Source organism: Oncorhynchus keta, chromosome 34, assembly GCF_023373465.1.
Source record: "Oncorhynchus keta strain PuntledgeMale-10-30-2019 chromosome 34, Oket_V2, whole genome shotgun sequence".
Taxonomy (NCBI): Eukaryota; Metazoa; Chordata; class Actinopteri; order Salmoniformes; family Salmonidae; genus Oncorhynchus; species Oncorhynchus keta.
The window spans coordinates 62,792,857-62,820,520 of NC_068454.1; the positions used below are offsets into that span (position 1 = coordinate 62,792,857).

Below are 27,664 nucleotides of genomic sequence, written 5' to 3' on the forward strand. Positions count from 1 at the left end.
TGCTTGTCTGTACAGTTTTTATGGACAAAGATATGCTAACATTCAGTAAACGTGCAACAAATTACAAATACAAAACAGAAAGGTAAAGCACTTAGAGCATTAGGAAAAGCGCTATTATATAAATGAATATTAAAGTCAACATTATTCCATCATTAAACACAGTATAAGAACTGTAACTTGGGTCAGACTTCTCAGAACTAGTTTATGCAAATAAAATACAACCATCTCTTGACATCTCATCTTACTCTGTATACCAATCCATTGTGATACTGTAATGTTTGTTTTCACCGACAGTAATAAACTGAACTGTACATTTATTGACATGTCCTTTCAACAACATGCACAAATCTGTGACATTAGCCAGGTGCTTGTATGACCAAAAGAGGCCCACTGTTTGACATGAGTATTGGTATATATTTGTTGGAAGATTTTTAAAAATTCAGCAATGTCACATTTTTTTAATTTTAGGGGCATCAATGTTTCCTCTATTAATACTTAAGTGGGGTGGTCCGCCCTGTCTACCTCTAACTCCACCTTGAATAAATGGATGAATACATTACATTAGGTGTGGGCTGCCCTGAATGTTGCTGTGGGGACACTCAGGTCCTGCCTAAGGAAAAACATAGGATAAACAACAGGGCGTCATACAATATATTGAACAGGAAGGCTGGCCAATAATCTGAGATGAGAGGTCTTGAACTCTGGCCTGGTCCATCTCACAGTAGGGAAAACCAAAAGGGATGTGACTGACCAGCGAAACCATGTTGAATTTTCTAATTGGTTAAGGTTCAAGTTTAGGGTCAGTTTCAGGGTTTGTCTTCACAGGACTGTCAATAAGATGCAGGCCAGTCACATTATTTTCGCCTCTCCTCTCACAGTAGGCAACAGGAAGTGCTGCGCATGGGAAGGTGGGCGGGCAGCTTGGTATGCTGCCTGAAGCTGTTCCTCTTGTTGTTGAGCACTGGGGCGGCGGTGGCCGGGGGGGCTGTGGGGGTCTCCTGGGCAGCAGCAGGAGGCACTGCACTCTCCTGCACCACATTGACCTGCTGCGGAGGAGCTTCGGGCTTGGCCACGCCCCCTTTGTTGTTGTTCTTAGTGTTCTTTTTGACTTTCTTCTCCTGTGGCTCGGTGGGGTCTGTAGAGTCTTCGGGGGCGCCCTCTAGTGAAGGTAAGGGCTCTGCAGGCAGCTCTGTGGGGGTGGGCTTGCCCTCTGCCTGCTCCTCGTTGGGAATGTTCAGGTTGGAGGTGGAGCGCTTGGTGTTGGTGCAGGTGGACCTGTGTGTAAAAAACGTATTAAAAAAATTACCACATATAGCATGTACAAAAGAAAAGCAAATTAGTAGCAGGTGTGTTTTTCTTATGCAAGCCCTTCTCTCCACAAACAGCATGATGTTGGAACATTACTAACTATACAGTAGTGAAATTCAATGAACAGTTCACAGTCATACGATATAGGGCATCTTGCAGTATATCCCCACAGAAGAGATTAGTGTTGCCTCCTCCCCTGTTCCACTTACCCATTGGAGCTCCTGTCCTCTGAGTCCTTCTGTTCACTGCTGTAGCGGAGCTCTGCTGGAGTCTTAAACGACAGGTCCTTCTTCCCCTTCAGCCAATATGTCTTCATGTAGCCTTTACCCTGTGATTGGACAGTATTTAGACAGAAATAGTACCGTGTTCATGATCCTTATGTTCAATACCTGTCATAACTCAGCCAATGGATGGGCTGCAAATGACCATTTCAAGAGTTTTATCAAAATTCAAGTCTTGAAATGGTCATTTGCAACCCATCCATTGGCTGAGTTGATCTCATCCATTGGCTGAAGAGATCAAAATATATTTTAATAGATATATTTTAAAAATAGATTTAGTGTGGTGCATTTATGTCTGTTTGGCAGGTAAAGCATCACACGGTGCCATGATGGGACATCATACACATACCTTCACAAAGATCTTTCCCCTCTCCTCAATTATGTAGGGCTCATGTTCCAAGTGGTCTTTGGTGGTCTGGCTTATGTGGATCTGCATGCCCTGTACAGACAGACACACAGAGGTTGATGGCTGACATAGTGCTAACTATTCAGCTCACTCAATGTCGCATTGGCCTACTTACAAAATAAATTATTTGCAATACAGTGCTAATTGATTGTGTCTATTGGGTAAATCCATTTGAATTCAATCAGTTTTTGACAGCACCCTTTTTTAAAGACACATTTTTCCATAAAAATGTGTCCATTGTAGAAGTGCTCAGAAAGTGACCTTTGGACCTGAATGCCAAAACATTCAAGAGATAAAGTTGCTCAAAGTTGACCTATTCTGCATACCCCAGCATACCATGACATCCATGTCTTCATCACTGGGAAATAGAAACAGTTGATAATTGGTATAATTTAAAAGCTTACAAACAGGGTTTTCAAACTATTTGATACATTTTTTAAAAAGTATGTAATTCTTTCTTTAACCTTAAACGTCAATTATCAAAAAATGCATTTAATCAAAAACATTTTTTTTAAATTCACATACATTGTAGCTTAAACCCTATTTGACATCTGAGGTTTTTGTGTTGTGACCAATGTTCCCACTAAGCTGCGCATAGGCACGCAGCTCCCCGGGACTGCCACTCAGAAGAAATATCAGTCTGCGCAGAGAAGCAAGAGGTTGACCTTCACTCAACTATCTAGAGTTTTCCCCATTAAATTAACACTATCAACATTTCCCCTTTACTGTGGGAATTGTGATTGAATCAATGCAATATTAGCCACATTCAAGGCAATACACTAAAACACTACTAAGTATGCAAGACTTAGTATGCAAAACTACCTATGCAAGAGATTTTGTTGTAGGCAGAACACATCGGAGTAAGTTTCTATTGCAATGACAGGCACAACTCAGGCCCTTACTCTACACAGACCAGTGCGCCATAACCAATCAGAGCTGCAGTAGGCATATATGCAAATAGACCATTGCCATATATGAATATCAAATGTATTTATATAGCCATTTTTACATCAGCTGATATCTCAAAGTGCTGTACAGAAACCCAGCCTAAAGCCACAAACAGCAAGCAATGCAGGTGAAGGAGCACGGTGGCTAGGAAAAACTCCTTAGAAAAGGCCAAAACCTAGGAAGAAACTGAAAGAGGAACCAGGCTATGAGGGGTGGCCTATCCTCTTCCGGCTGTGCCGGGTGGAGATTATAACAGAACATGGCCAAGATGTTCAAATGTTCATAAATGACCAGCATAGTCAAATAATAATAAAAATCACAGTGGTTGTCGAGGGTGCAGCAAGTCAGCACCTCAGGAGTAAATGTCAGTTGGCTTTTCATAGCCGATCATGTGCCATTCACTTTGAACTGGACAGTGATTACAGCATGAGCGGTTGTGAGTAGATGCACTTGTTTTGAGATTAAAGCACATTTCTACGTGTTCATATCCTTTGCTAGTTAGTGAGTTATTAGCCCAGTTATAGATCATTTGGAGTCAGCAATAGGGGAGTGATTGCTTCCTACAAGAGCACAAAACATACATTTCTAGACATCTTTGAAAAGCGAGTCAGGTAAAGAGAATTTTTTTTGGTCTTAAAGAGGCAGTTTTGTATTTTGAGATTGGGATGAATAAACTAAGTAGCCAATAGGCAGAGGGTAGCATAATTTGTCTGATTCTCTGTAATAATGGTACGGGAATAATTATGAGTCTTATTTTGTAAAGTGGTTTCTTGCATCAAACACATCATTTTCAGTCACCTCCTTGTCTGAAGGACAAGTGGATAAACAGGTTAATGTCAAGTCCTGCATGTTTTTTTTCAAAAGTCTCTCATCCAAAACATCCTGTCGGAGATCGGAAGAAATGGGCTCTCTCTTACTCGTTTGACCAAGAAACAAAGCCCAGGCAATTGACAAGACTGGTGACATCAGGGGAAGCTGTAGGAATTGCAATCTAAGCCCCATGTAATTTGGTCTCCATTCAACAATACATGCAAGTGGCGCATTGATATATTTTCCAGTTTTCAGTGATCAGATTTTCTTCAGCTTTTCGATGAAACGCGGGCTCTTTATAGTCACAGCCGTGATTTAACCAGTTCTAGAAACGTCAGAGTGTTTTCTATCCACACATACTAATCATATGCATATACTATATTCCTGGCATGAGTAGCAGGACGCTGAAATGTTGCGCGATTTTTAACAGAATGTTCAAAAAAGTAGGGGGTAGGATTAAGAGGTTAATGTCAAGTCCTGCATGTTTTTTTTTCAAAAGTCTCATGGAATGTAGGCCTTTATTGAACACCACACATTGGCTGCTACTATTTCCATGTAAACATTTTATGGGATGCATTTTCTCTATTGTTTTTGATGGTAGGCCACTTTGGTAGGCCTACATTATGATCAAATAGCCACAGTATCCTACTTGGCCACTGTTAAAACTAACTTAAACTGGATACAGCATCAGTGTTCACAGTAAATGCGAGCTGGAAGTTCCACAGAATTTTCACAACGTTCAAGTTTGCGCTCAGCAGACCTGAAATTTGCTCAGTGCCTACATTTTTTTTGAGGGAACTTTGGTTGTGACCACCATTGGTTGAGACACAACATGCTCTTGAATACAGAGTGGGTGTCAATCATAGAAATATAACATGTATGGAACCTTTTGTTTAAATCAAAAGGAATGCTGTCAAAAAAAGTGATTTAATTCACATACCCTATAGTGAGATTATGTTCTAATGTCAGAACTCACCACCCCGTTGCTCTCCATGCGGGAGGCAGTGTTGACGGTGTCTCCAAACAGACAGTAGCGAGGCATCTTCAGCCCCACCACCCCAGCCACCACCATCCCTGAGTGGATCCCTGAAGGGAAACAACACACAATGAAGTTAAACTGCTTTACTGAACCTGGATCAGTGACTATAGATTCAGGGTGCCTTAAGGAGTATAAATCTGGCAGCATTAACTGAGGAGCACAGTCAGGACATGGTAAGACAATATCAAGCCTTTGACTTCCTTTTGACTGGATTATAAAGAGACATCGTACAGTATGTGTATGCTTTATGTCTGTCATATGCAGGGTTGGGTAGGTTACTATGTAAATGCAATCTGTTACAGTTACATGACCAACATTGTAATCAGTAATGTAACTTTTGTATTACCCAAACTCAGTAATGTAATCTGGTTACTTTTGAATTACTTTCCCCTTAAGAGGCATTAAAGGAAGACAAGAAGGATCCATCAAACACATTTTGGTGTGTCATCATAGTGGTCTCTGACTTGTGGAACAAACTTAAACTTGCGCCTTTTTTTCCAATGTTGAATTGAATGTCATTGAGAAAACAGAAAGGTGTCATAATGTATTTTGTTCCGCAATCGTCCTTTATGAATTTAAAAGTAATCCAAGAAGTAATCATCTAGTTTTTCAAAAGTATCTATAATCTGATTACAATATTTCTGCTAGTAATGTATTAAAGGTACAGTTTTTACATGTAATATGTAATAATTATATTTCTATGGTAAGGCCCACTCCTGTCTACACTGTCTGTGCCATAAGAAATAGAGTGACTAGATTGTATTTCAATGGTCTCTGCTCACCGACTCTGATCTGGATGTTGTCTCCAGTGGAGGGGTCTTTGAGGTGGTCGATGGAGCTCAGCATGTCCAGGGCCATGTCACATATGTGGTGGGCATGGAAGGTTGTCTTATTGGGCACGCCTGCCACCACCATGTAGGCATCTCGGATGGTCTCCACCTGAACCCAGGGTAATAAGAGTCAAGTAGTATATTTAGATGCATTACTGTATACATTATATCCTACCAATGAAATAAACTAAACATTCCACTTTGTAAAACATTGCAACAGCCACTCAATGCATGATAATAGTCTGTTCTCCTTTTTGGTCCAGCCAACCTTGGTTGAGTATGCAGGCATATTGTTCCCACAGAGGCCCTTGTTTTGTATTGTCCTAGTCATTCACCTTGTAGACGTTGTGCTTCTCGCTGAGCGTGTCGAAGACGATATAGATCTCGTTGAGCATGTCCACCACCTGCATGGGCGTGATGTGGATGCAGATCTCGTTGAACTTCACCACGTCGCTGAATAGTATGGTCACGTCCGGGAACACCTGGGAAACGGAAAGGAAATACCAGCACACTTAAATGCTTGACATTTTACTGTGGTGTTTCTTCTGGCTTGATAGAAATGAGGTGGCTAGTTGGCTCCAGAATCCAATTGAGCTTTAATGTCGTTGAATGTTTTGAGCCAACATGGAGGATAGTTTCCTCTACAAACTCTATGGCTGTGTCTGAAATGGCACCCTATTGCCTATATCCTGCACTATTTTGACCAGAGCTGGGGCCTATATAGTGCACTATATAGGGAATGGGGCACCATTTTGGATGCACCCTGTATATCTGTATATGTATCTGTAAATGTACGGCTAGGACCTGGCATGTCTCCAGGGCCGTGATACCCTTCCTGAGCCGGTCAGCCACAGCTTTGGGGATCATGGCGTAGAGGAGGGAGTCTCCTCTCTTCTTCTCCTCGTCAAGCTTCTTGATGATCTCCTGGAGCTGGGCGTACTTCTGTTGCTCCTGGAGTGGGAGGAGCCACCAGAGAGAGAGAGAGAGCTTTCAGTCAACTAACTCCTCCTCATCCTCCTTCAAAGGCCTATCCAGCCCCGCGCTTGAGATGGTCTTTGCCTCTGCCTTTCAGTGTGAACTATACACTGCATAGGTCTATTTGTAACTTTGAAAATTAAGCTGCCTATGAGCAGGACTGTGTGTGGGTATAGTAGTATGTCTTGCATTCTTAGATGAGGCAAACTTGGGCCAGTTAGTAGAGGAGTTATCTGATAATGTTAACAATGTACCAAGGTACGGTTGTGTGCTGTTCTAAAGAGTGGTATGTCATATATATGAAATGTGTATGGCTTACCTGGTCAAGAGCCAGCTGAAGTTCAGCCGACTGCTGTGTTCCGGCTAAGATGAGCTCTCGGCTGGAGTCATGGAGGTTCAGATCATTCACATAGACACCCATTTTAATCATGTCCTCCACTGTCTCTATACTGGAAGAGGAAGAAAAAAGTGGAAGTGGAATGAGAGAGACAGCAAGGATGGGGTGAGTGGCTGAAAGGGAGATAAGAAGGGATTGGAAAGGTAGAGGGAGGTGGATAAATGGAACATGCAACAATTTCAATTATTTTACTGTTACAGATCATAACTAGCATAGGCCCACCCAATTGGGAGCCAGGCCCAGCCAATCAAAATGAGTTTTTCCCTCACGGAAGCTGATGTGGAGCTCCTGGGCTGGTGTGGTTACACACGGTCTGTGGTTATGAGGTTGGATTTACTGACAAATCGTCTTAAACTTACAGGCTTACTGTAGAGAAATGAACATTCAATTCTCTTGCAACAGCTCAGGTGGAAATGTATGCAGTCAACATGCCAATTGCAAGCTTGCTGAAAACTTAAAGACATCTGTGCCATTGGGTTGTGTGACAAAACTGCACATTTTAGAGTGGCCTTTTATTGTCCCTAGCATACGGTGCACTTGTGTAATGATCATGCCGTTTAATCAGCTTCTTGATATACCAGACCTGTCAGGTGGATAGATTATCTTGACAAAGGAGAAATACTCCCTAACAGGAATGAAATATTCTGCACAAAATTTGAGAAAAATAAGCTTTTTGTGCATATGGAACATTCCTCTGAACTTTTATTTCAGCTCATGAAACATGGGACCAAATACATTATATTATGCATACTGCACATATTTAGAGGCATACAGTAATATTATAAATATTGTATGTCGTTTTTATTATTTTCATATGCTAATAAACACAGACACAGACACAGCATAAGGTAAGGACTATCTAAAGTAAATGTTGAAGCCAAATTCCCTAACGTTCAGTCTCATTATGAACATTTATGGCTAGTCTTATTAAAATCGTAAAATATAGATTTATTGAAATCTGTCAAGTCTGCTCCCGCTCCTTCTCTGGTGCTCAAGGTTGCCAGGTTGCGTATATTTATACGCACACCTGTCACCATCATTACGCACATTAGCGCTTCATTGGACTCACCTGGACTCCATCACGTTATTAATTACCTCCCCTATATCTGTCACTTCCTCAGTTTCTTTCCCGAGTCAGCATTAATGTCATTATGTTTCCCTTGTCCAGATGCGGTCCGTGTTTTGTTTCATGTCGGTTATGTATTAAATATTAACTCCCTGTACTTGCTTCTCGTCTCCCAGCGTCTGTTCTTACAGAAATCATGTTTTGGGATTTCTATTGTGGTTATCATGGGTATTTGAAAGCAATCAAATCAAACTTTATTTGTCACATGTGCCGAATACAACCTTACTGTGAAATGTTTACTTGTAAGCCCTTAACCAACAATGCAGTTCAAGAAAGAGTTAAGAAATATTTACCAAATAAACTAAAGTTAAAAAAATATTAAAAGTAACACAATGTAACAATAATGAGGCTATATGCAGGGGTACCGATACGGAGTCAATGTGCGGAGGTACAGGTTAGTGGAGGTAAATTGTGCATGTAGGTAGGGGTAAAGTGAATATGCATAGATAATAAACAGCGAGGAGCAGCAGTATTAAAACAAATGGGGGGGTGTCAATGTAAATGGTCCGGGTGGCCATTTGATTAATTGTTCAGCAGTCTTATGGCTTGGCGGAAGAAGCTGTTAAGGAGTCTTTTGGTCCTAGACTTGGCGCTCTGGTACCGCTTGCCGTGCGGTAGCAGAGAGAACAGTCTATGACTTGGGTGACTGGAGTCTTCGCAATTTTTCGTGCTTTCCTCTGACACCGCCTAGTATATAGGTCCTGGATGGAAGGAAGCTTGGCCCCAGTGATGTACTGGGCCGTACGCACTACCCTCTGTAGCGACTTACGGTCAGATGCCGAGCAGTTGCCATACCAGGCGGTGATGCAACCAGTCAGGATGCTCTCGATGGTGTAGCTGTAGAACATTTTGAGGATCTGGGGACCAATGCCAAATCTCCTGAGAGGGAAAAGGTGTTGTCGTGCCCTCTTCATGACTGTGTTGGTGTGTTTGGACCATGATAGTTCGTTGGTGATGTGGACACCAAGGAACTTGAAACTTTCCACTACATCCAGGTCGATGTTAATCTGACAGAGCCAGTGTTCAATCTTAATCCTGTATTGACACTTTGCCTGTTTAATGGTTCGTCTGAGGGCGTAGCAGGATTTCTTACAAGCGTCCGGATTAGTGTCCCACTCCTTGAAAGTGGCATCTCTAGCCTTTAGCTCGATGTGGATGTTGCCTGTAATCCATGGCTTCTGGTTGGGATATGTACTTCGTCGATGCACTTATTGATGAAGCCGATGACTGAGGTGGTATACTCCTCAATGCCATTGGATGAATCCCGGGAACATATTCCAGTCTGTGTTAGCAAAACAGTCCTGTAGCGTAGCATCCGTATCATCTGACCACTTCCGTATTGAGCGAGTCACTGGTACCTCCTGCTTTAGTTTTTGCTTGTAAGCAGGAATCAGGAAGATAGAATTATGATCAGATTTGTCAAATGGAGCCTCACCTGGGCACACCCCCTTCTTCCCATGTTCCCCATCCCTATACCTATTTTGTGGTTTGGTATTATCGCTCAGGTAGGTCTTGATGGTCTATAGTAGATTAAATCTTTGTTTGTAAACTACCTTCTATTTGTTTTTATACTATCAAAGCTTTGGATTCTCCTTTTTTGGTTGCTTTGTAAACGTGTCTGACCGTGGCATCACATAGCTGTAGCCTCAAAGCAAGTTTTGAATTGGATTACGTATTGCCTTTATAGTCAGATAAGGGCTAGGTACTGTAAGGATGTTGTGGGTGGTCTTACATGGGCGTACTGAGGAAGATGAGCGAGTCCCACTGGGGGACGTACTTCATTTGACCCTTCAGGTGGAGGGGCTTCTTGGGAGGTTCCCTCATATCCTCAAAGATAGTTTCACTGCACTTTCCTGGGGATGACGAAGAGCAGGGTGGGGTCATCCACAGACATAGAACTTGGAAACATTGGTTTAAATTTAGAATTGTCGTCTGTGCCATATTGTCACCAACAATTCCAAGACCATTTACACTCTAGTTATTCAAAATGGCATAGTTAATACTTCATTCAAAATAGACAGGGCAATCACTGATTCTGGCATTGTGTTGTATTTCTGTACCCCTTTCAAATGTAGGAGAACAAAGCTATGCAGCATGTAAGCTTATCATGGTGAGCTGGACAGGTGGGAAGATGTGTGAAGGGTGAGGAAGAAGGGATTCTCACCGGTGACAGTCTGGAAGGCGAGCAGCTCGATGTCCTCTCCCCCTGAGTTGGCTGAGCTGTTGTACTGGGTCAGAGCACTGCTGAACTCCTGGTCCCCCTTCATCTCCTCCACAGACTTCACATCTAATGGGCCAGAGGAAAGGAGGGAATGAATGACGGAGGGAGGGAATGACTGAGTTAGGGAGGGATGATGGTTGGCTGAGTGAGGGAGTAACATTTGTTTAATGCACTTCACTTATGCGTATAACAGCACTGACAGAGAAATTGGAAGACTTTAAAAGCCCACTGCAGTCAAAAATGTGATTTTCCTGTGTTTTATATAAATCTCCACACTATGAGGTTGGAATAATACTGTGAAATTATGAAAATGATGATAATACCACTTTAGTGTAAGAGCTGTTTGAAAGAACTGCTTGAAATTTCAGACTTTTTGGTGGGATGGAGTTTTGGCCTGCCTATTGACATCACCAGGCAGTAAGTTAAGTAAATAGACCAATAAGAGAGTTCCAAAACTCTCTGCAAATAACAGCGAGTTTTCAGTTGTCCACTCCCAGACAGTCCTAGCAAAATTCTTGCTTAAGAAATTGCTCTTCGTTAAGAAGCTACTTTTCATTTTAGTTGAAACAATCACAGTAACTTACTTAATTGTTTCCAAGATATGATTTGATATTGAGATAAAAACAGCTGCATTGGACCTTAATGAATCAAAATCACTTAAACATTAGACATGTGCTAGAGATTGTTAGAGACAAAGTACTCCCCTCTCCTGTCGGTTGACTGTGGCGACGGACGGACCCTTGACTTCTCTGTACTTCTCTCTTCCTCTCTCTTGGGTTTCTCGCTCTCCTCTTTTCCCTCGTCTTCCTTTTCCTTGCTCAGTTTAGGGACATTCACCTTCTGCTTGCTCTCCACCACAGCTTTGGACAGTAGCTCAAACACATTGTTAAGGTGGGTGTAGATCTGAGGGGAAGCGTGGGAACAGATGACTTCAGTCAAGTCCAGGGCCCGTATTCACAAAGCGTCTCAGTGTAGGAGTGCTGATCTAGGATCAGGTCCACACTGTCCATGTAACATTATTTATTGTGACTATGAAGACAACATTGATCCTAGATCAGCACTCTTACTTTGAGATGATTTATTCTGATACTGGCCCGGATACATGCAGACATAGTGAAGCTTAGCACAGTCATCATATTTCCCAAGTAAAAATAGCCTTTGAATGACAAAAACATCGGCCATAATATTTGTACACTATTAAAATGATCAGAATTGAGAAATGTTATCCTTTCTCTCATTTCTAACTATCAGGAAGCCTGAAAGAACAGGCTGAGTGGGCGGGGAGCTTATATTCATGAGCTAGCCTTGACTGACAGCTCTTTGAAAACGCCCTTGTGGTCATTGTAACAAGGTAAACAATGGGCCACGTCATTGATGACCAGGTAAAAATGGGCCACATCTCATTCCGAGTCTAAATTGTAGGCTCAACCCATTTTCTCTGCAAAATGCTCTCATAGTCAACAGAACTGTTGGATATCAGATTAACAGCAGCAACACACAATTGCATTTCTACTATTTACAATATACAGTTCACTGACATACTTCTTCACAATAATTAGTAAAGCCTGAGTCACCTTAGAAGCTTACACATAAAATAAAGTACAAACAGCATATAATAAGTGTACTGGAAAATTTATTGTTGCCTCAGCATTAAATCAAATAACATTTTATTGGTCACATACACATATTTAGCAGATGTCATTGAGGGTGTAGCGAAATGATTGTATGTATTGATCAGACATTTATTTGATTATTTACATTAGGACAGCATAGCCCAAAATATTGATAAACATGAACACTCATGAGAAATAATGGTGATAAAATAGTGGTGAGATATCATTTGATAAAAACATTTTTTTTATTAGAGCATAAGCCTAATATAGACACCCAGCCACCCTAGCGTCCAGGATCCCATTGATTCGTGCAATTTGTAACACTGATCTCCCATCCAAATGCTTGGACAAAAAAACATACAAATGAACAAAATGTGATATCATGTAAAAGTTAATTACTTTGGCTTTAGGTAATGCAACTAACCACAGAGATTTATGAGGAGGGGAGCGGGAGAGGAGCATCAACGCCATACAACACTCCTTCTGTGGCCTCCAACTGATTTTAAATGCTAGTAAAACTCTTCATGCTCTTTAACCAATTGCTGCCTGCACCCGCCCGCCCGACCAGCATCACCACTCTGGATGGTTCTGATGTAGAATATGTGGACAACTACAAATACCTAGGTGTCTGGTTAGACTGTAAACTCTCCTCCCAGACTCACATCAAGCATCTCCAATCCAAAATGAAATCTATAACCGGCTTCCTATTTCGCAACAAATCCTCCTTCACTCATGCCGCCAAAAATACCCTCGTGAAACTGACTATCCTACCGATCCTAGACTTCGGCGATGTAATTTACAAAATAGCCCCCAACACTCTACTCAGCAAACTGGATGTAGTCTATCACAGGGTCATCAGTTTTATCACCAAAGCCCCATATACTACCCACCACTGCGACCTGTATGCTCTCGTTGGCTGGCACTCACTACATATCTGTCGCCAAACCCACTGGCTCCAAGTCATCGATAAGTCTTTGTTAGGTAAAGCCCCGCCTTATCTCAGCTCACTGGTCACCATAGCAACACCCACCCATAGCACACGCTCCAGCAGGTACAGTGGGGCAAGAAAGTATTTAGTCAGCCACCGATTGTGCATGTTCTCCCACTTAAAAAGATGAGAGAGGCCTGTAATTTTTATCATAGGTACACTTCAACTATGACAGACAAAATGAGAAAAAAAAATCCAGAAAATCACATTGTAGGATTTTTCATGAATTTATTTACAAATTATGGTGGAAAATAAGTATTTGGTCAATAACAAAAGTTTATCTCAATACTTTGTTATATATCCTTTGTTGGCAATGACAGAGGTCAAACATTTTCTGTAAGTCTCCACAAGGTTTTCACACACTGTTGCTGGTATTTTGGCCCATTCCTCCATGCAGATCTCCTCTAGAGCAGTGATGTTTTGGGGCTGTTGCTGAGCAACATGGACTTTCAACTCCCTCCAAAGATTTTCTATGGGGTTGAGATCTGGAGACTGGCTAGGCCACTCCAGGACCTTGAAATGCTTCTTACGAAGCCACTCCTTCGTTGCCCGGGCGGTGTGTTTGGGATCATTGTCATGCTGAAAGACCCAGCCACGTTTCATCTTCAATGGCCTTACTGATGGAAGGAGGTTTTCACTCAAAATCTCACAATACGTGGCCCCATTCATTCTTTCCTTTACATGGATCAGTCGTCCTGGTCCCTTTGCAGAAAAATAGCCCCAAAGCATGATGTTTCCACCCCCATGCTTCACAGTAGGTTTGGTGTTCTTTGGATGCAACTCAGCATTCTCTGTCCTCCAAACACGACGAGTTTAGTTTTTACCAAAAAGTTCTATTTTGGTTTCATCTGACCATATGACATTCTCCCAATCTTCCTCTGGATCATCCAAATGCTCTCTAACAAACTTCAGACGGGCCTGGACATGTACTGGCTTAAGCAGGGGGACACGTCTGGCACTGCAGGATTTGAGTCCCTGGCGGCGTAGTGTGTTAGTGATGGTAGGCTTTGTTACTTTGGTCCCAGCTCTCTGCAGGTCATTCACTAGGTCCCCCCGTGTGGTTCTGGGATTTTTGCTCACCGTTCTTGTGATAATTTTGACCCCACGGGGTGAGATCTTGCGTAGAGCCCCAGATCGGGGGAGATTATCAGTGGTCTTGTATGTTTTCCATTTCCTAATAATTGCTCCCACAGTTGATTTCTTCAAACCAAGCTGCTTACCTATTGCAGATTCAGTCTTCCCAGCCTGGTGCAGGTCGACAATTTTGTTTCTGGTGTCCTTTGACAGCTCTTTGGTCTTGGCCGTAGTGGAGTTTGGAGTGTGACTGTTTGAGGTTGTGGACAGGTGTCTTTTATACTGATAACAAGTTCAAACAGGTGCCATTAATACAGGTAACGAGTGGAGGACAGAGGAGCCTCTTAAAGAAGAAGTTACAGGTCTTTGAGAGCCAGAAATCTTGCTTGTTTGAAGGTGACCAAATACTTATTTTCCACCATAATTTGCAAATAAATTCATAAAAAAATCCTACAATGTGATTTTCTGGATTTTTTCTCAATTTTTCTCATTTTGTCTGTCATAGTTGAATTGTACCTATGATGAACATTACAGGCCTCTCTCATCTTTTTAAGTGGGAGAACTTGCACAGTTGGTGGCTGACTAAATACTTTTTTGCCCCACTGTATATTGCACTGGTCATCCCCAAAGCCAACACTTCCTTTGGCCTCCTTTCCTTCCAGTTCTCTGCTGCCAATGACTGGAACGAATTGCAAAAATCTCTGAAGCTGGAGACTTATATCTGCCTCTCTAACTTTAAGCATCAGCTGTCAGAGCAGCTTACCGATCGATCACTGTTACTGTACACAGCCAATCTGTAAATAGCACACCCAACTACCTCATCCCCATATTATTATACTATTATATTATATTATACTATTATACTTGCACATCATCATCTGCTCATCTATCACTCTAGTATTAATGTTAAATTGTAATTATTTTCACCTCTAGGGCCTATTTATTGCCTACCTCCCTACTATTCTACATTTGCACACACTGTACATAGATTTTTCTATTTTTATTTTATTTTGTGTTATTGAATGTACGTTTGTTTATGTGTAACTCTGTTGTTGTTTTTGTCGCACTGCTTTGCTTTATCTTGGCCAGGTCGCAGTTGTAAATGAGAACTTGTTCTCAACTAGCCTACCTGGTTAAATAAAGGTGAAATTTCAACAACAAAAAGGAGGGGGGGGGGGGCACGACTTCAGTCACCCACTTGGCTACAGTCATCCCCAAGATTGAAGCGGGACACAAATCCAGCTATGGCCTCCTCCTTGTCAGGCCTCTCACACTGGGCAAAACAGGGAACCTGGGATGGACTGCTCACACAGCTTCCCCACATACTGTAACATGCTGGCTCAAGAGTGACCTTGTTGAAGAGGAGATCCAGGAGCCTGTCTCGGGCCTGTAATGTTTTTGAAAAGGGAAACGTTTGCTAAATGGGTAGTGAATTTATTTTCCTTTTATGTAATGTTCCGAGTTACGTTGCTATCGATTCGTTGATGTAGTGATCTATTAATTCTACAATGTGTTTTCTGGTGTTTTTGAAGTATTCCATTTGAAATATGCAATTGTGCACTTTTTTGTGACATTTTTCAATGTTTGTATTTTAAATTTTTGTCTGCCTGAAATGCTCAATTGGTGCAGATGTGAAATAAACTGTGGGGGTAAAGTACTTAAGTACTACTTAAGTTATTTTTTGGTGTATCTATATTTGTGAACATTTTTACTTCACTACATTCCTAAAAGAAAATAATGTACTTTTTACTCCATTAATTTTCCCTGACACCCAAAAGTTAGCTTTACATTTGGAATGCTTAGCAGGACAGGAAGAAGAGAACATCCCTGGTCATCTCATCTGCCTCTGATCTGGCGGACTCACTACACATAAATGCTTTGTTTGTAAATTGTCTGAGTTTTGGAGTGTGCCCCATGCTATTAGTAAATAAAATCACAAGAAAACTGTGCCTTCTGGTTTGCTTAATAAGTCATTTGAAATTATTTATACTTTTACTTTTGATACTTAAGTATATTTAAAATGAAATACTTTTAGACATTTAATCAAGTAGTATTTTACTGGGTGACTTTCACTTTTACTTGAGTAATTTTCTATTAACATATCTTTACTTTTACTCAAGTATGACAATTGGGTACTTTTTCCACCACTGGAAATGAATAAATGTCTTACAGTATTTTTGGTCTGTCTTCACATGTTTCACAGCATTCCTGCTGTGGTGGTTGCCTGGGAAGCTGTGCAGACAAAATAGATGTTGGATTTTTTAAAATGTCTATCATTACAGCTTGCTGATAGTGAAAAGACAAAAGTGAAGTGAAAATAATAATCATACTTACATTATGGTCAGCGCTTGCGAGATCCACTGTTCCAATGTCAATGATGGTATTGCATCCGTCTTTTAGGATTAGCTTCCTGGCAAGACCAATCGAATGTTCTCCACAATTGATAAAGCAACTTCGGTATTAAATGTGCACTGCACACCCGTAACATAATCGTCATTTTCATGCAGCCTGTCCTCACAAAATTAAAATGAGACATTGCTGTCGGATATTTTCATTCTTCAGAAAAATAGTGTCACGTTAAATGTACACTATAGCATCCTGTTACAATGTGCTTTTTTTCGGCATGCGGGTAAGTAGCTTGATAGCTAACAGTCACACTACAGATAAAAGGCTACCAGTATATTTAAAATATATATATATTACTTGGTCACGCGTTCTACTTGAGCTAGCTATTAGCACCTTGCCCACAGTTTGTAAACAAAGCCAAAGCAAGGCGTAGGAACACATGCAATGATGCTCTTAAGGCGTGTCGTGGAAGATTCAGAATTTGTTGGTAACATATGTAAGATTTTTTATGTTCATCAAATGTGTGTAAGTTACTTCTCATCAGAATGGTATTTTTTGTATAATACTGTGGCGAGGTTGCAGTTATCTGTTCTATGTCAAGACTAAGTTGCATGGGCCGCGGAGAGGGGAGAGGTCAAAGTGTCATCATGTGTAAACATATCTTTTACTCCCTACCTTTATCTAGTGGGGAAAGGAGGGGGGCAGTGTCTGGAATCATTCTCATGCTCCCTTTTATCTTAACCTATAGCCTCACTCTCCTCTCCGTGAGCTTGTCCAGGATTGGTTGTATTTAGGGTTGGTTGTATCTAAATGACAATTTGATATATGCCTGTTGATATGGAGGATTGGTTTATGGTTCTGAGTTTGAGAAAGGAGACAAAGCTGAACAATGAATTATGCCGATGCTGTTTTATCCTGTGTATCTTTGCTATAAAGGATCCCATGTTACCATTGTGTTGGGACTCTCAACTTTTCATTAGAGATACTGAACTGTTGAAAGTCAAAATGCTATAGAGCTTATATAATTAAAGATGGACTTTTATAACTAACTCTGACTTGTGTGTGTGGTTTGCTCCCATGATTTGGTAAATAGAGGAAAATTCCACGACAGGCGGTACATATTTAAATTAGTTGAGATCATAAGACGCTACCATTGGTGTATTACATTTCCGGCTTTATGTGACGTTGGATAAAGCAGGAAGTAAATCCTTAGTAATGCCTGTCTGAATCCAAGCGTTTGACATGGGGAAGGGGACCAGTAACTTTATTATCAAACTTTATCAGTGTGCCAGCTACAGTCATTTTTCATACTTGGGTTACCCTACTTTGTATTGGTTTCATCCAAATATCATCCAATGTGATGAAAAACACGATTTCCACTGTTTGGACCATTAAATGAGGGTTTTGTTGAATGTAACTAAATAATCCAAATAGCCACTAAAAAACTCTGGATTGACAACAATAGCCTAGGTAAGTGGAAAAACCATACCAAATGTAACAGAACCCTCACCCCCCTCTCTTCTCTCCTGTACTCACGTTGTCCCAGCTGAACTCCAGCATGGGCCGCACCAGGGTGAACTCTTCGTTGACCTTCTTGCCCTGCAGGTCGGAGAAGACCTCCTTTAGACCGTCCCCGATGCGGTACATGGTCATGTCCCGGCGGAAGATCACGCTGAAGGGAAACATGTCGAAAAAGATGCCCCTCTTCATGGGTAGCTTCTCGTACCCCGGGGCCGTCTTTTGCTGGGGCATGCGGTGCTTGAAGGCAGCGTTGTCAAAGTTCATCTTGTAGATCTGCAGCAAAGAGACATCGAAGGTAATCATGGCGACGCAGCTGTGAGGATCTTAAGGTTGTAAAGATCTTGACAATGGGACCTGACACTAAAGTTGTTTGACAATGGGGCCAGACACTAAAGTTGTTTGACAATGGGGCCAGACACTAAATTTGTTTGACAATGGGGCCAGACACTAAAGTTGTTTGACAATGGGGCCAGACACTACATTTGTTTGACAATGGGGCCAGACACTAAAGTTGTTTGACAATGGGGCCAGACACTAAATTTGTTTGACAATGGGGCCAGACACTATAGTTGTTTCACAATGGGGCCAGAAACTAAAGTTGTTTGACAATGGGGCCAGACACTAAAGGTGTTTGACAATGTGGCCAGACACTAAAGTTGTTTGACAATGGGGCCAGACACTAAAGTTGTTTGACAATGGGGCCAGACACTAAAGTTGTTTGACAATGGGGCCAGACACTAAAGGTGTTTGACAATGGGGCCAGACACTAAAGTTGTTTGACAATGGGGCCAGACACTAAAGTTGTTTGACAATGTGGCCAGACACTAAAGGTGTTTGACAATGACACTAAAGTTGTTTGACAATGGGGCCAGACACTAAAGTTGTTTGACAATGTGGCCAGACACTAAAGTTGTTTGACAATGGGGCCAGACACTATAGTTGTTTGACAATGTGGCCAGACACTAAAGTTGTTTGACAATGTGGCCAGACACTAAAGTTGTTTGACAATGGGGCCAGACACTAAAGTTGTTTGACAATGTGGCCAGACACTACATTTGTTTGACAATGGGGCCAGACACTAAAGTTGTTTGACAATGGGGCCAGACACTAAATTTGTTTGACAATGGGGCCAGACACTATAGTTGTTTGACAATGGGGCCAGACACTAAAGTTGTTTGACAATGGGGCCAGACACTAAAGTTGTTTGACAATGGGGCCAGACACTAAAGTTGTTTGACAATGGGGCCAGACACTAAAGTTGTTTGACAATGGGGCCAGACACTAAAGTTGTTTGACAATGGGGCCAGACACTAAAGTTGTTTGACAATGGGACCAGACACTATAGTTGTTTGACAATGGGGCCAGACACTATAGTTGTTTGACAATAGGGCCAGACACTATAGTTGTTTGACAATGGGGCCAGACACTGAAGTTGTTTGACAATGTGGCCAGACACTAAAGGTGTTTGACAATGGGGCCAGACACTAAAGTTGTTTGACAATGGGGCCAGACACTAAAGTTGTTTGACAATGTGGCCAGACACTAAAGGTGTTTGACAATGGGGCCAGACACTAAAGTTGTTTGACAATAGGGCCAGACACTAAAGTTGTTTGACAATGTGGCCAGACACTAAAGTTGTTTGACAATGGGGCCAGACACTATAGTTGTTTGACAATGGGGCCAGACACTAAAGTTGTTTGACAATGTGGCCAGACACTAAAGTTGTTTGACAATGGGGCCAGACACTAAAGTTGTTTGACAATGTGGCCAGACACTAAAGTTGTTTGACAATGGGGCCAGACACTAAAGTTGTTTGACAATGTGGCCAGACACTAAAGTTGTTTGACAATGGGGCCAGACACTAAAGTTGTTTGACAATGTGGCCAGACACTAAAGGTGTTTGACAATGTGGCCAGACACTAAAGTTGTTTGACAATGGGACCAGACACTAAAGTTGTTTGACAATGGGACCAGACACTAAAGTTGTTTGACAATGGGGCCAGACACTAAAGTTGTTTGACAATGGGACCAGACACTAAAGGTGTTTGACAATGTGGCCAGACACTAAAGTTGTTTGACAATGGGGCCAGACACTAAAGTTGTTTGACAATGTGGCCAGACACTAAAGTTGTTTGACAATGGGGCCAGACACTAAAGTTGTTTGACAATGGGGCCAGACACTAAAGGTGTTTGACAATGTGGCCAGACACTAAAGGTGTTTGACAATGGGACCAGACACTAAAGTTGTTTGACAATGGGACCAGACACTAAAGTTGTTTGACAATGTGGCCAGACACTAAAGGTGTTTGACAATGTGGCCAGACACTAAAGTTGTTTGACAATGGGGCCAGACACTAAAGTTGTTTGACAATGGGGCCAGACACTAAAGTTGTTTGACAATGGGGCCAGACACTAAAGTTGTTTGACAATGGGGCCAGACACTAAAGGTGTTTGACAATGGGACCAGACACTAAAGGTGTTTGACAATGTGGCCAGACACTAAAGTTGTTTGACAATGGGGCCAGACACTAAAGTTGTTTGACAATGTGGCCAGACACTAAAGTTGTTTGACAATGGGGCCAGACACTAAAGTTGTTTGACAATGGGGCCAGACACTAAAGTTGTTTGACAATGGGGCCAGACACTAAAGTTGTTTGACAATGTGGCCAGACACTAAAGGTGTTTGACAATGGGGCCAGACACTAAAGTTGTTTGACAATGGGGCCAGACACTAAAGTTGTTTGACAATGTGGCCAGACACTAAAGGTGTTTGACAATGGGGCCAGACACTAAAGTTGTTTGACAATGGGACCAGACACTAAAGTTGTTTGACAATGTGGCCAGACACTAAAGTTGTTTGACAATGGGGCCAGACACTAAAGTTGTTTGACAATGGGGCCAGACACTAAAGTTGTTTGACAATGGGGCCAGACACAAAGGTGTTTGACAATGGAGGCCAGACACTAAAGTTGTTTGACAATGGGGCCAGACACTAAAGTTGTTTGACAATGTGGCCAGACACTAAAGGTGTTTGACAATGGGGCCAGACACTAAAGTTGTTTGACAATGGGGCCAGACACTAAAGTTGTTTGACAATGTGGCCAGACACTAAAGTTGTTTGACAATGGGGCCAGACACTATAGTTGTTTGACAATGTGGCCAGACACTAAAGTTGTTTGACAATGTGGCCAGACACTAAAGTTGTTTGCCCCAGACACTAAAGTTGTTTGACAATGTGGCCAGACACTACATTTGTTTGACAATGGGGCCAGACACTAAAGTTGTTTGACAATGGGGCCAGACACTAAATTTGTTTGACAATGGGGCCAGACACTATAGTTGTTTCACAATGGGGCCAGAAACTAAAGTTGTTTGACAATGGGGCCAGACACTAAAGGTGTTTGACAATGTGGCCAGACACTAAAGTTGTTTGACAATGGGGCCAGACACTAAAGTTGTTTGACAATGGGGCCAGACACTAAAGTTGTTTGACAATGGGGCCAGACACTAAAGTTGTTTGACAATGGGACCAGACACTATAGTTGTTTGACAATGGGGCCAGACACTATAGTTGTTTGACAATAGGGCCAGACACTATAGTTGTTTGACAATGGGGCCAGACACTGAAGTTGTTTGACAATGTGGCCAGACACTAAAGGTGTTTGACAATGGGGCCAGACACTAAAGTTGTTTGACAATGGGGCCAGACACTAAAGTTGTTTGACAATGTGGCCAGACACTAAAGGTGTTTGACAATGGGGCCAGACACTAAAGTTGTTTGACAATGGGGCCAGACACTAAAGTTGTTTGACAATGTGGCCAGACACTAAAGTTGTTTGACAATGGGGCCAGACACTATAGTTGTTTGACAATGCCAGACACTAAAGTTGTTTGACAATGTGGCCAGACACTAAAGTTGTTTGACAATGGGGCCAGACACTAAAGTTGTTTGACAATGTGGCCAGACACTAAAGTTGTTTGACAATGGGGCCAGACACTAAAGTTGTTTGACAATGGCCAGACACTAAAGTTGTTTGACAATGGGGCCAGACACTAAAGTTGTTTGACAATGTGGCCAGACACTAAAGGTGTTTGACAATGTGGCCAGACACTAAAGTTGTTTGACAATGGGACCAGACACTAAAGTTGTTTGACAATGGGACCAGACACTAAAGTTGTTTGACAATGGGACCAGACACTAAAGTTGTTTGACAATGTGGCCAGACACTAAAGGTGTTTGACAATGTGGCCAGACACTAAAGTTGTTTGACAATGGGACCAGACACTAAAGTTGTTTGACAATGGGGCCAGACACTAAAGTTGTTTGACAATGGGACCAGACACTAAAGGTGTTTGACAATGTGGCCAGACACTAAAGTTGTTTGACAATGGGGCCAGACACTAAAGTTGTTTGACAATAGGGCCAGACACTATAGTTGTTTGACAATGGGGCCAGACACTGAAGTTGTTTGACAATGTGGCCAGACACTAAAGGTGTTTGACAATGGGGCCAGACACTAAAGTTGTTTGACAATGGGGCCAGACACTAAAGTTGTTTGACAATGTGGCCAGACACTAAAGGTGTTTGACAATGGGGCCAGACACTAAAGTTGTTTGACAATGGGGCCAGACACTAAAGTTGTTTGACAATGTGGCCAGACACTAAAGTTGTTTGACAATGGGGCCAGACACTATAGTTGTTTGACAATGTGGCCAGACACTAAAGTTGTTTGACAATGTGGCCAGACACTAAAGTTGTTTGACAATGGGGCCAGACACTAAAGTTGTTTGACAATGTGGCCAGACACTAAAGTTGTTTGACAATGGGGCCAGACACTAAAGTTGTTTGACAATGTGGCCAGACACTAAAGTTGTTTGACAATGGGGCCAGACACTAAAGTTGTTTGACAATGTGGCCAGACACTAAAGGTGTTTGACAATGTGGCCAGACACTAAAGTTGTTTGACAATGGGACCAGACACTAAAGTTGTTTGACAATGGGACCAGACACTAAAGTTGTTTGACAATGGGACCAGACACTAAAGTTGTTTGACAATGTGGCCAGACACTAAAGGTGTTTGACAATGTGGCCAGACACTAAAGTTGTTTGACAATGGGACCAGACACTAAAGTTGTTTGACAATGGGGCCAGACACTAAAGTTGTTTGACAATGGGACCAGACACTAAAGGTGTTTGACAATGTCAGACAAAAGTTGTTTGACAATGGGGCCAGACACTAAAGTTGTTTGACAATGTGGCCAGACACTAAAGTTGTTTGACAATGGGGCCAGACACTAAAGTTGTTTGACAATGGGGCCAGACACTAAAGGTGTTTGACAATGTGGCCAGACACTAAAGGTGTTTGACAATGACACTAAAGTTGTTTGACAATGGGACAAGACACTAAAGTTGTTTGACAATGTGGCCAGACACTAAAGGTGTTTGACAATGTGGCCAGACACTAAAGTTGTTTGACAATGGGGCCAGACACTAAAGTTGTTTGACAATGGGGCCAGACACTAAAGTTGTTTGACAATGGGGCCAGACACTAAAGTTGTTTGACAATGGGACCAGACACTAAAGGTGTTTGACAATGTGGCCAGACACTAAAGTTGTTTGACAATGGGGCCAGACACTAAAGTTGTTTGACAATGTGGCCAGACACTAAAGTTGTTTGACAATGGGGCCAGACACTAAAGTTGTTTGACAATGGGGCCAGACACTAAAGTTGTTTGACAATGGGGCCAGACACTAAAGTTGTTTGACAATGTGGCCAGACACTAAAGGTGTTTGACAATGGGGCCAGACACTAAAGTTGTTTGACAATGGGGCCAGACACTAAAGTTGTTTGACAATGTGGCCAGACACTAAAGGTGTTTGACAATGGGGCCAGACACTAAAGTTGTTTGACAATGGGACCAGACACTAAAGTTGTTTGACAATGGGACCAGACACTAAAGGTGTTTGACAATGTGGCCAGACACTAAAGTTGTTTGACAATGGGGCCAGACACTAAAGTTGTTTGACAATGTGGCCAGACACTAAAGTTGTTTGACAATGGGGCCAGACACTAAAGTTGTTTGACAATGGGGCCAGACACTAAAGTTGTTTGACAATGGGGCCAGACACTAAAGTTGTTTGACAATGTGGCCAGACACTAAAGGTGTTTGACAATGGGGCCAGACACTAAAGTTGTTTGACAATGGGGCCAGACACTAAAGTTGTTTGACAATGTGGCCAGACACTAAAGGTGTTTGACAATGTGGCCAGACACTAAAGGTGTTTGACAATGGGGCCAGACACTAAAGTTGTTTGACAATGGGGCCAGACACTAAAGTTGTTTGACAATGTGGCCAGACACTAAAGGTGTTTGACAATAGGGCAAAGCGTAGCACTTGGAAAGTGATGTAGTCCTCGGTCGAGGTCGGAGGAGTTACTTGCACGTGTGTTGGTGTGTACATAACATTGTTTAAAAGAAGTAGCTTCAGATAGGTAGATGTACAGTACATACCACATATGTCATCTTTTCAGTCTCCTCTTTGGACAGGATCTCAACTTCAATGTCTGTGTTATAGAACTGCCTTCCCACTTGAGACAGCTGGCCTACAGTATGGGAAGAGAGAAAAAGTATTTTTACAGATTGGGGATGTGTGACATGAACCCTATGTATAGTATTAACAGATATAGTGCTTCCAGAAAAATAGTTTTTGCTATGTTTGTCCTCTGTGGTGCTCCCTACCTACCTTTGACAAACTGGGTGAAGCCCTTGCGGGTGCTGCGGTAGTGCAGGGTAAGGCTGGTCTCACACTCCTCCTCCACACAGAAGCTGGGAGGCTGCACCTTGGGGAAGGAGAAGCGAAAGTACTCGTGCAGGTTGTCCAGCTCATTGATGAAGTCACGCACATTACGCCCCAACACCTGGATGAATGGATAAGAGAATAATGAATAATGATATTACACACACACACCAGTGTATTGAACATTGATAAGGGCCAATTATGCCTAGTGTTAACTCAGACACTTGAGGAGGGCCACTAAACACTAGGTCACCTTGAGAATCCTCTCGTAGCCGTAGTTCCCGATCCTCTTCACCATGTAAACCCCGAAGGCATACATGAGCTCATCATGGGTCTTCCCCAGGACCTCGCCTGCTGCCTTGGCCAGACGCAGGATCAGGTTGTCACTGCAGGGAAGAAGGAGGAAACCTAGATATGACATTTACATGGACATTTTAGTCATTTAGCAGATGCTCTTATCCAGAGTGACTTACAATTAGTGCATTCATTGACCTGTTGTCTATGTGTGTGTTATGTATTGATGGTCTATGTAAACTTGATGTGCTTTTGCCAAGTCTGTCAGGAAAGAGATTCAAGTGTAACCTCAAGTGATTCCCTTCCTGGTAAAGTTAGAATATAAAGTAAATATGACGCATATGAAATAGTTAGCTCTGACAGTTAGATGGGATATGGCCGTACTTGTACATCTGATGGCGGACAAACTTGAGATGCGGTATCTCTGCCCGGGCCTCTATCAGCCTCCATACATCCTCCCCGTACGACTCGTTGATATAATCATTCACCGCTTCCAAGTACAGGCCGTACATCTTAAGGGGGTTGGGAACCTCCAGATTTCTGCCAAGTTTAACTGCTTTACTGAGGATTGGTAAGGAAAGACCTGCAGTCTGAGTCATTTTGCATATTGGATGAACTAGATGTTAAAAACTATGAAGTCCCTCATTATACATTGTCACAAAATGTTTCCAAAAACAATAAATCATCCGTTTTGGGTATCTTGAATAGGATTGACATTAAACAATATGAATGAGGTTTTCAGACAGAGCAAGATTCTCCCCTTTGAAATCTTGCTCTACTCTCAGCTCTATTCTAGGACTAGCACATGTGCAGTACTTGCATTTCACATGTAGTATTTAATTATTATTTTTTTAAATCTCACCTATATCACAAACACATTTTCACATGCATACATATACAGGCATAATGAGTTACTTTACACTCTTACCCTGAGGTCTGAGTGTCAGGTAACCTCCTCAAACACCTCCCTACCTAAGCACACTGTTACACAATACTCTTTTGTCAGTGTTGATCAGAAGACTTTTAGAATAGCAGAAGATTATCCTTTAAAGACTAATCTTTAAATAAGACACTACACTGCACAGTACTGCCTCTAGTCTATGGCACCTCGCCCCTAAAATTGTCCGGAATCTATGTTCCACAGCATTTAGCCAAAATTGTCCGGAATCTATGTTCCACGGCATTTAGCCAGCTAACACAAATGTTTACCCATAGTATATCAAAGGTTTTCCCAAAGAAAAAGCAGAAGAAGAGGGTGAAAATGTGGGTCCCTTACCTGCAGTCCCTCAGTGGTATGTAATTCGCTGGTCCAACTGTGGGAGCGAACACCAAAATGCTGCTCCCTGCTCTGACTGGCCAAACACCTGCTCGTGACACTGGCCCTCTTCAGACACTTCTCTGTCAAGTCAATGGGTGGCAGGGCCTAAAATAAGAGTGCCAAGGCATGTTTCTGGCAGGTACCAAAGAAAAGGGAATAGTGGTGACTTTCTAGGTCGCTGAAAACACAGCAGGCCAATGTGTGTGTGTGTACTGTGCTGTAAGTCTGTGTTTGGAACTTGGTTATGAAGGCCAAAAGGGAAAGTGTGTGGGCTTATTGTGGGGAATCTCTTAAGAGGGGCATGCCCCCATGTGATATAAGTGTAAATGTTTTAAATAAATCAACATACTGTCTAGGTGTACATATAGGGCTATGGACTACGAAGTGCATTGTGACAAATATAAAATCCCTAGGCTCTATAGGCCTAGTTCATGGGATGGGCAACATCTGGACCAGCCCTTCAATGGATTTTTGGGGGGTTTGATTTGTACATAAAAAATAATAATTCAATTGCAGGCCGGACAAAGGGAAGATATTTAAAGATATAAATATGTACCTACCAGGTTTTACAAGTGCAAGTGTAACCTGTAGTCGTTTTTTAATCCAAAATGGAAAAAAACAAAAAGGTAATGTGTTGGAGCATTGGTGTACCCTTAGCTTGTGAAGCGCTCTATTATAATGCTATGCTTTAGCGCACCCGTTTTCAGAACCCGCTGGAAAATTGTGTCAATTTAATTGGTTTAATAAGGAGGTCTCTCGTGTTGCAAGCACGGATGGATTGAGAAAGCCATGTGAGTGTAAGTACGGATGGATTGAGAAAGCTCTGTGAGTGTGAACATGTTCTTGATGGTGATAGTATGCTTACCTTTAAAACGTTTCTATAGCACTCAGCTAATGTAAATTCGTTACGAGCAGCCCTGCTTATTGAGGCAATGGTTTTGCCTGTTCTGTAAACTCTGAAGGGGAGAGTATATATCAGCTATGTTGTTATCCTGTAGGGCAGGCTACAGGCATATTGTCCAAGTAGGTCCACATCTATCCGTAGCCTGTTTCCAAAAGCCAAATCATTTGAGATTGAGAACTTTGAATAACTACTAAAACTATAGTTTTATTTTCTTAATTTAAAAAAAATGTTTTCACATATATAGTGCACCACCAGCCTTACCACTTTTGGCCTAGGCCGTCACAGCCTTCCTGCGTCCCGCGCTCAAAATCAAACCAATGATACAATTATAAACACTTAATTTTCGAAGCTTTAGTTCTGTTGTAAAGCAGTGTAACGGTGCCCCTTAGCGAATATTTAGAGAAAAGTAGATGAGCGCATTACAACTCACTCAGTTGTCGGTCGAGCCTATTCTGTCTGTGTGTTGT

At 42.0% G+C, this 27,664-nt stretch overlaps 1 protein-coding gene across 1 annotated transcript; it reads right to left on the reverse strand.

Moving 5' to 3' along the window:
• Positions 1-27,664, reverse strand: LOC118367501 (soluble guanylate cyclase gcy-31-like). The gene is made up of 19 exons (XM_035751027.2): positions 27,459-27,664; positions 27,159-27,339; positions 26,252-26,425; positions 25,360-25,536; positions 24,935-25,067; positions 24,628-24,802; positions 24,396-24,487; positions 17,899-18,156; positions 11,046-11,244; positions 10,285-10,407; positions 9,853-9,973; positions 6,917-7,046; positions 6,427-6,573; positions 5,958-6,104; positions 5,575-5,731; positions 4,730-4,839; positions 1,939-2,028; positions 1,518-1,636; positions 1-1,275 (listed from the first exon to the last, which is right to left on the reverse strand). Exons 4-19 carry the CDS (start codon positions 25,485-25,487, stop codon positions 873-875), a joined length of 2,532 nt encoding a protein of 843 aa, XP_035606920.1. The 5' UTR covers positions 25,488-25,536; positions 26,252-26,425; positions 27,159-27,339; positions 27,459-27,664; the 3' UTR covers positions 1-872.

Bases quoted from the DNA above. Each gene is read 5' to 3' on its own strand.
- LOC118367501 (XM_035751027.2), bottom strand. From the start codon at position 25,487: ATGTACGGCCTGTACTTGGAAGCGGTGAATGATTATATCAACGAGTCG. The intron at 25,068-25,359 runs GTACGGCCATAT...TCTTCCCTGCAG, and splicing joins GTCCGCCATCAGATGTACAA to TGACAACCTGATCCTGCGTC. The intron at 11,245-17,898 runs GTGAGTACAGGA...GCTTCCCCTCAG, and splicing joins TGGAGTTCAGCTGGGACAAC to ATCTACACCCACCTTAACAA.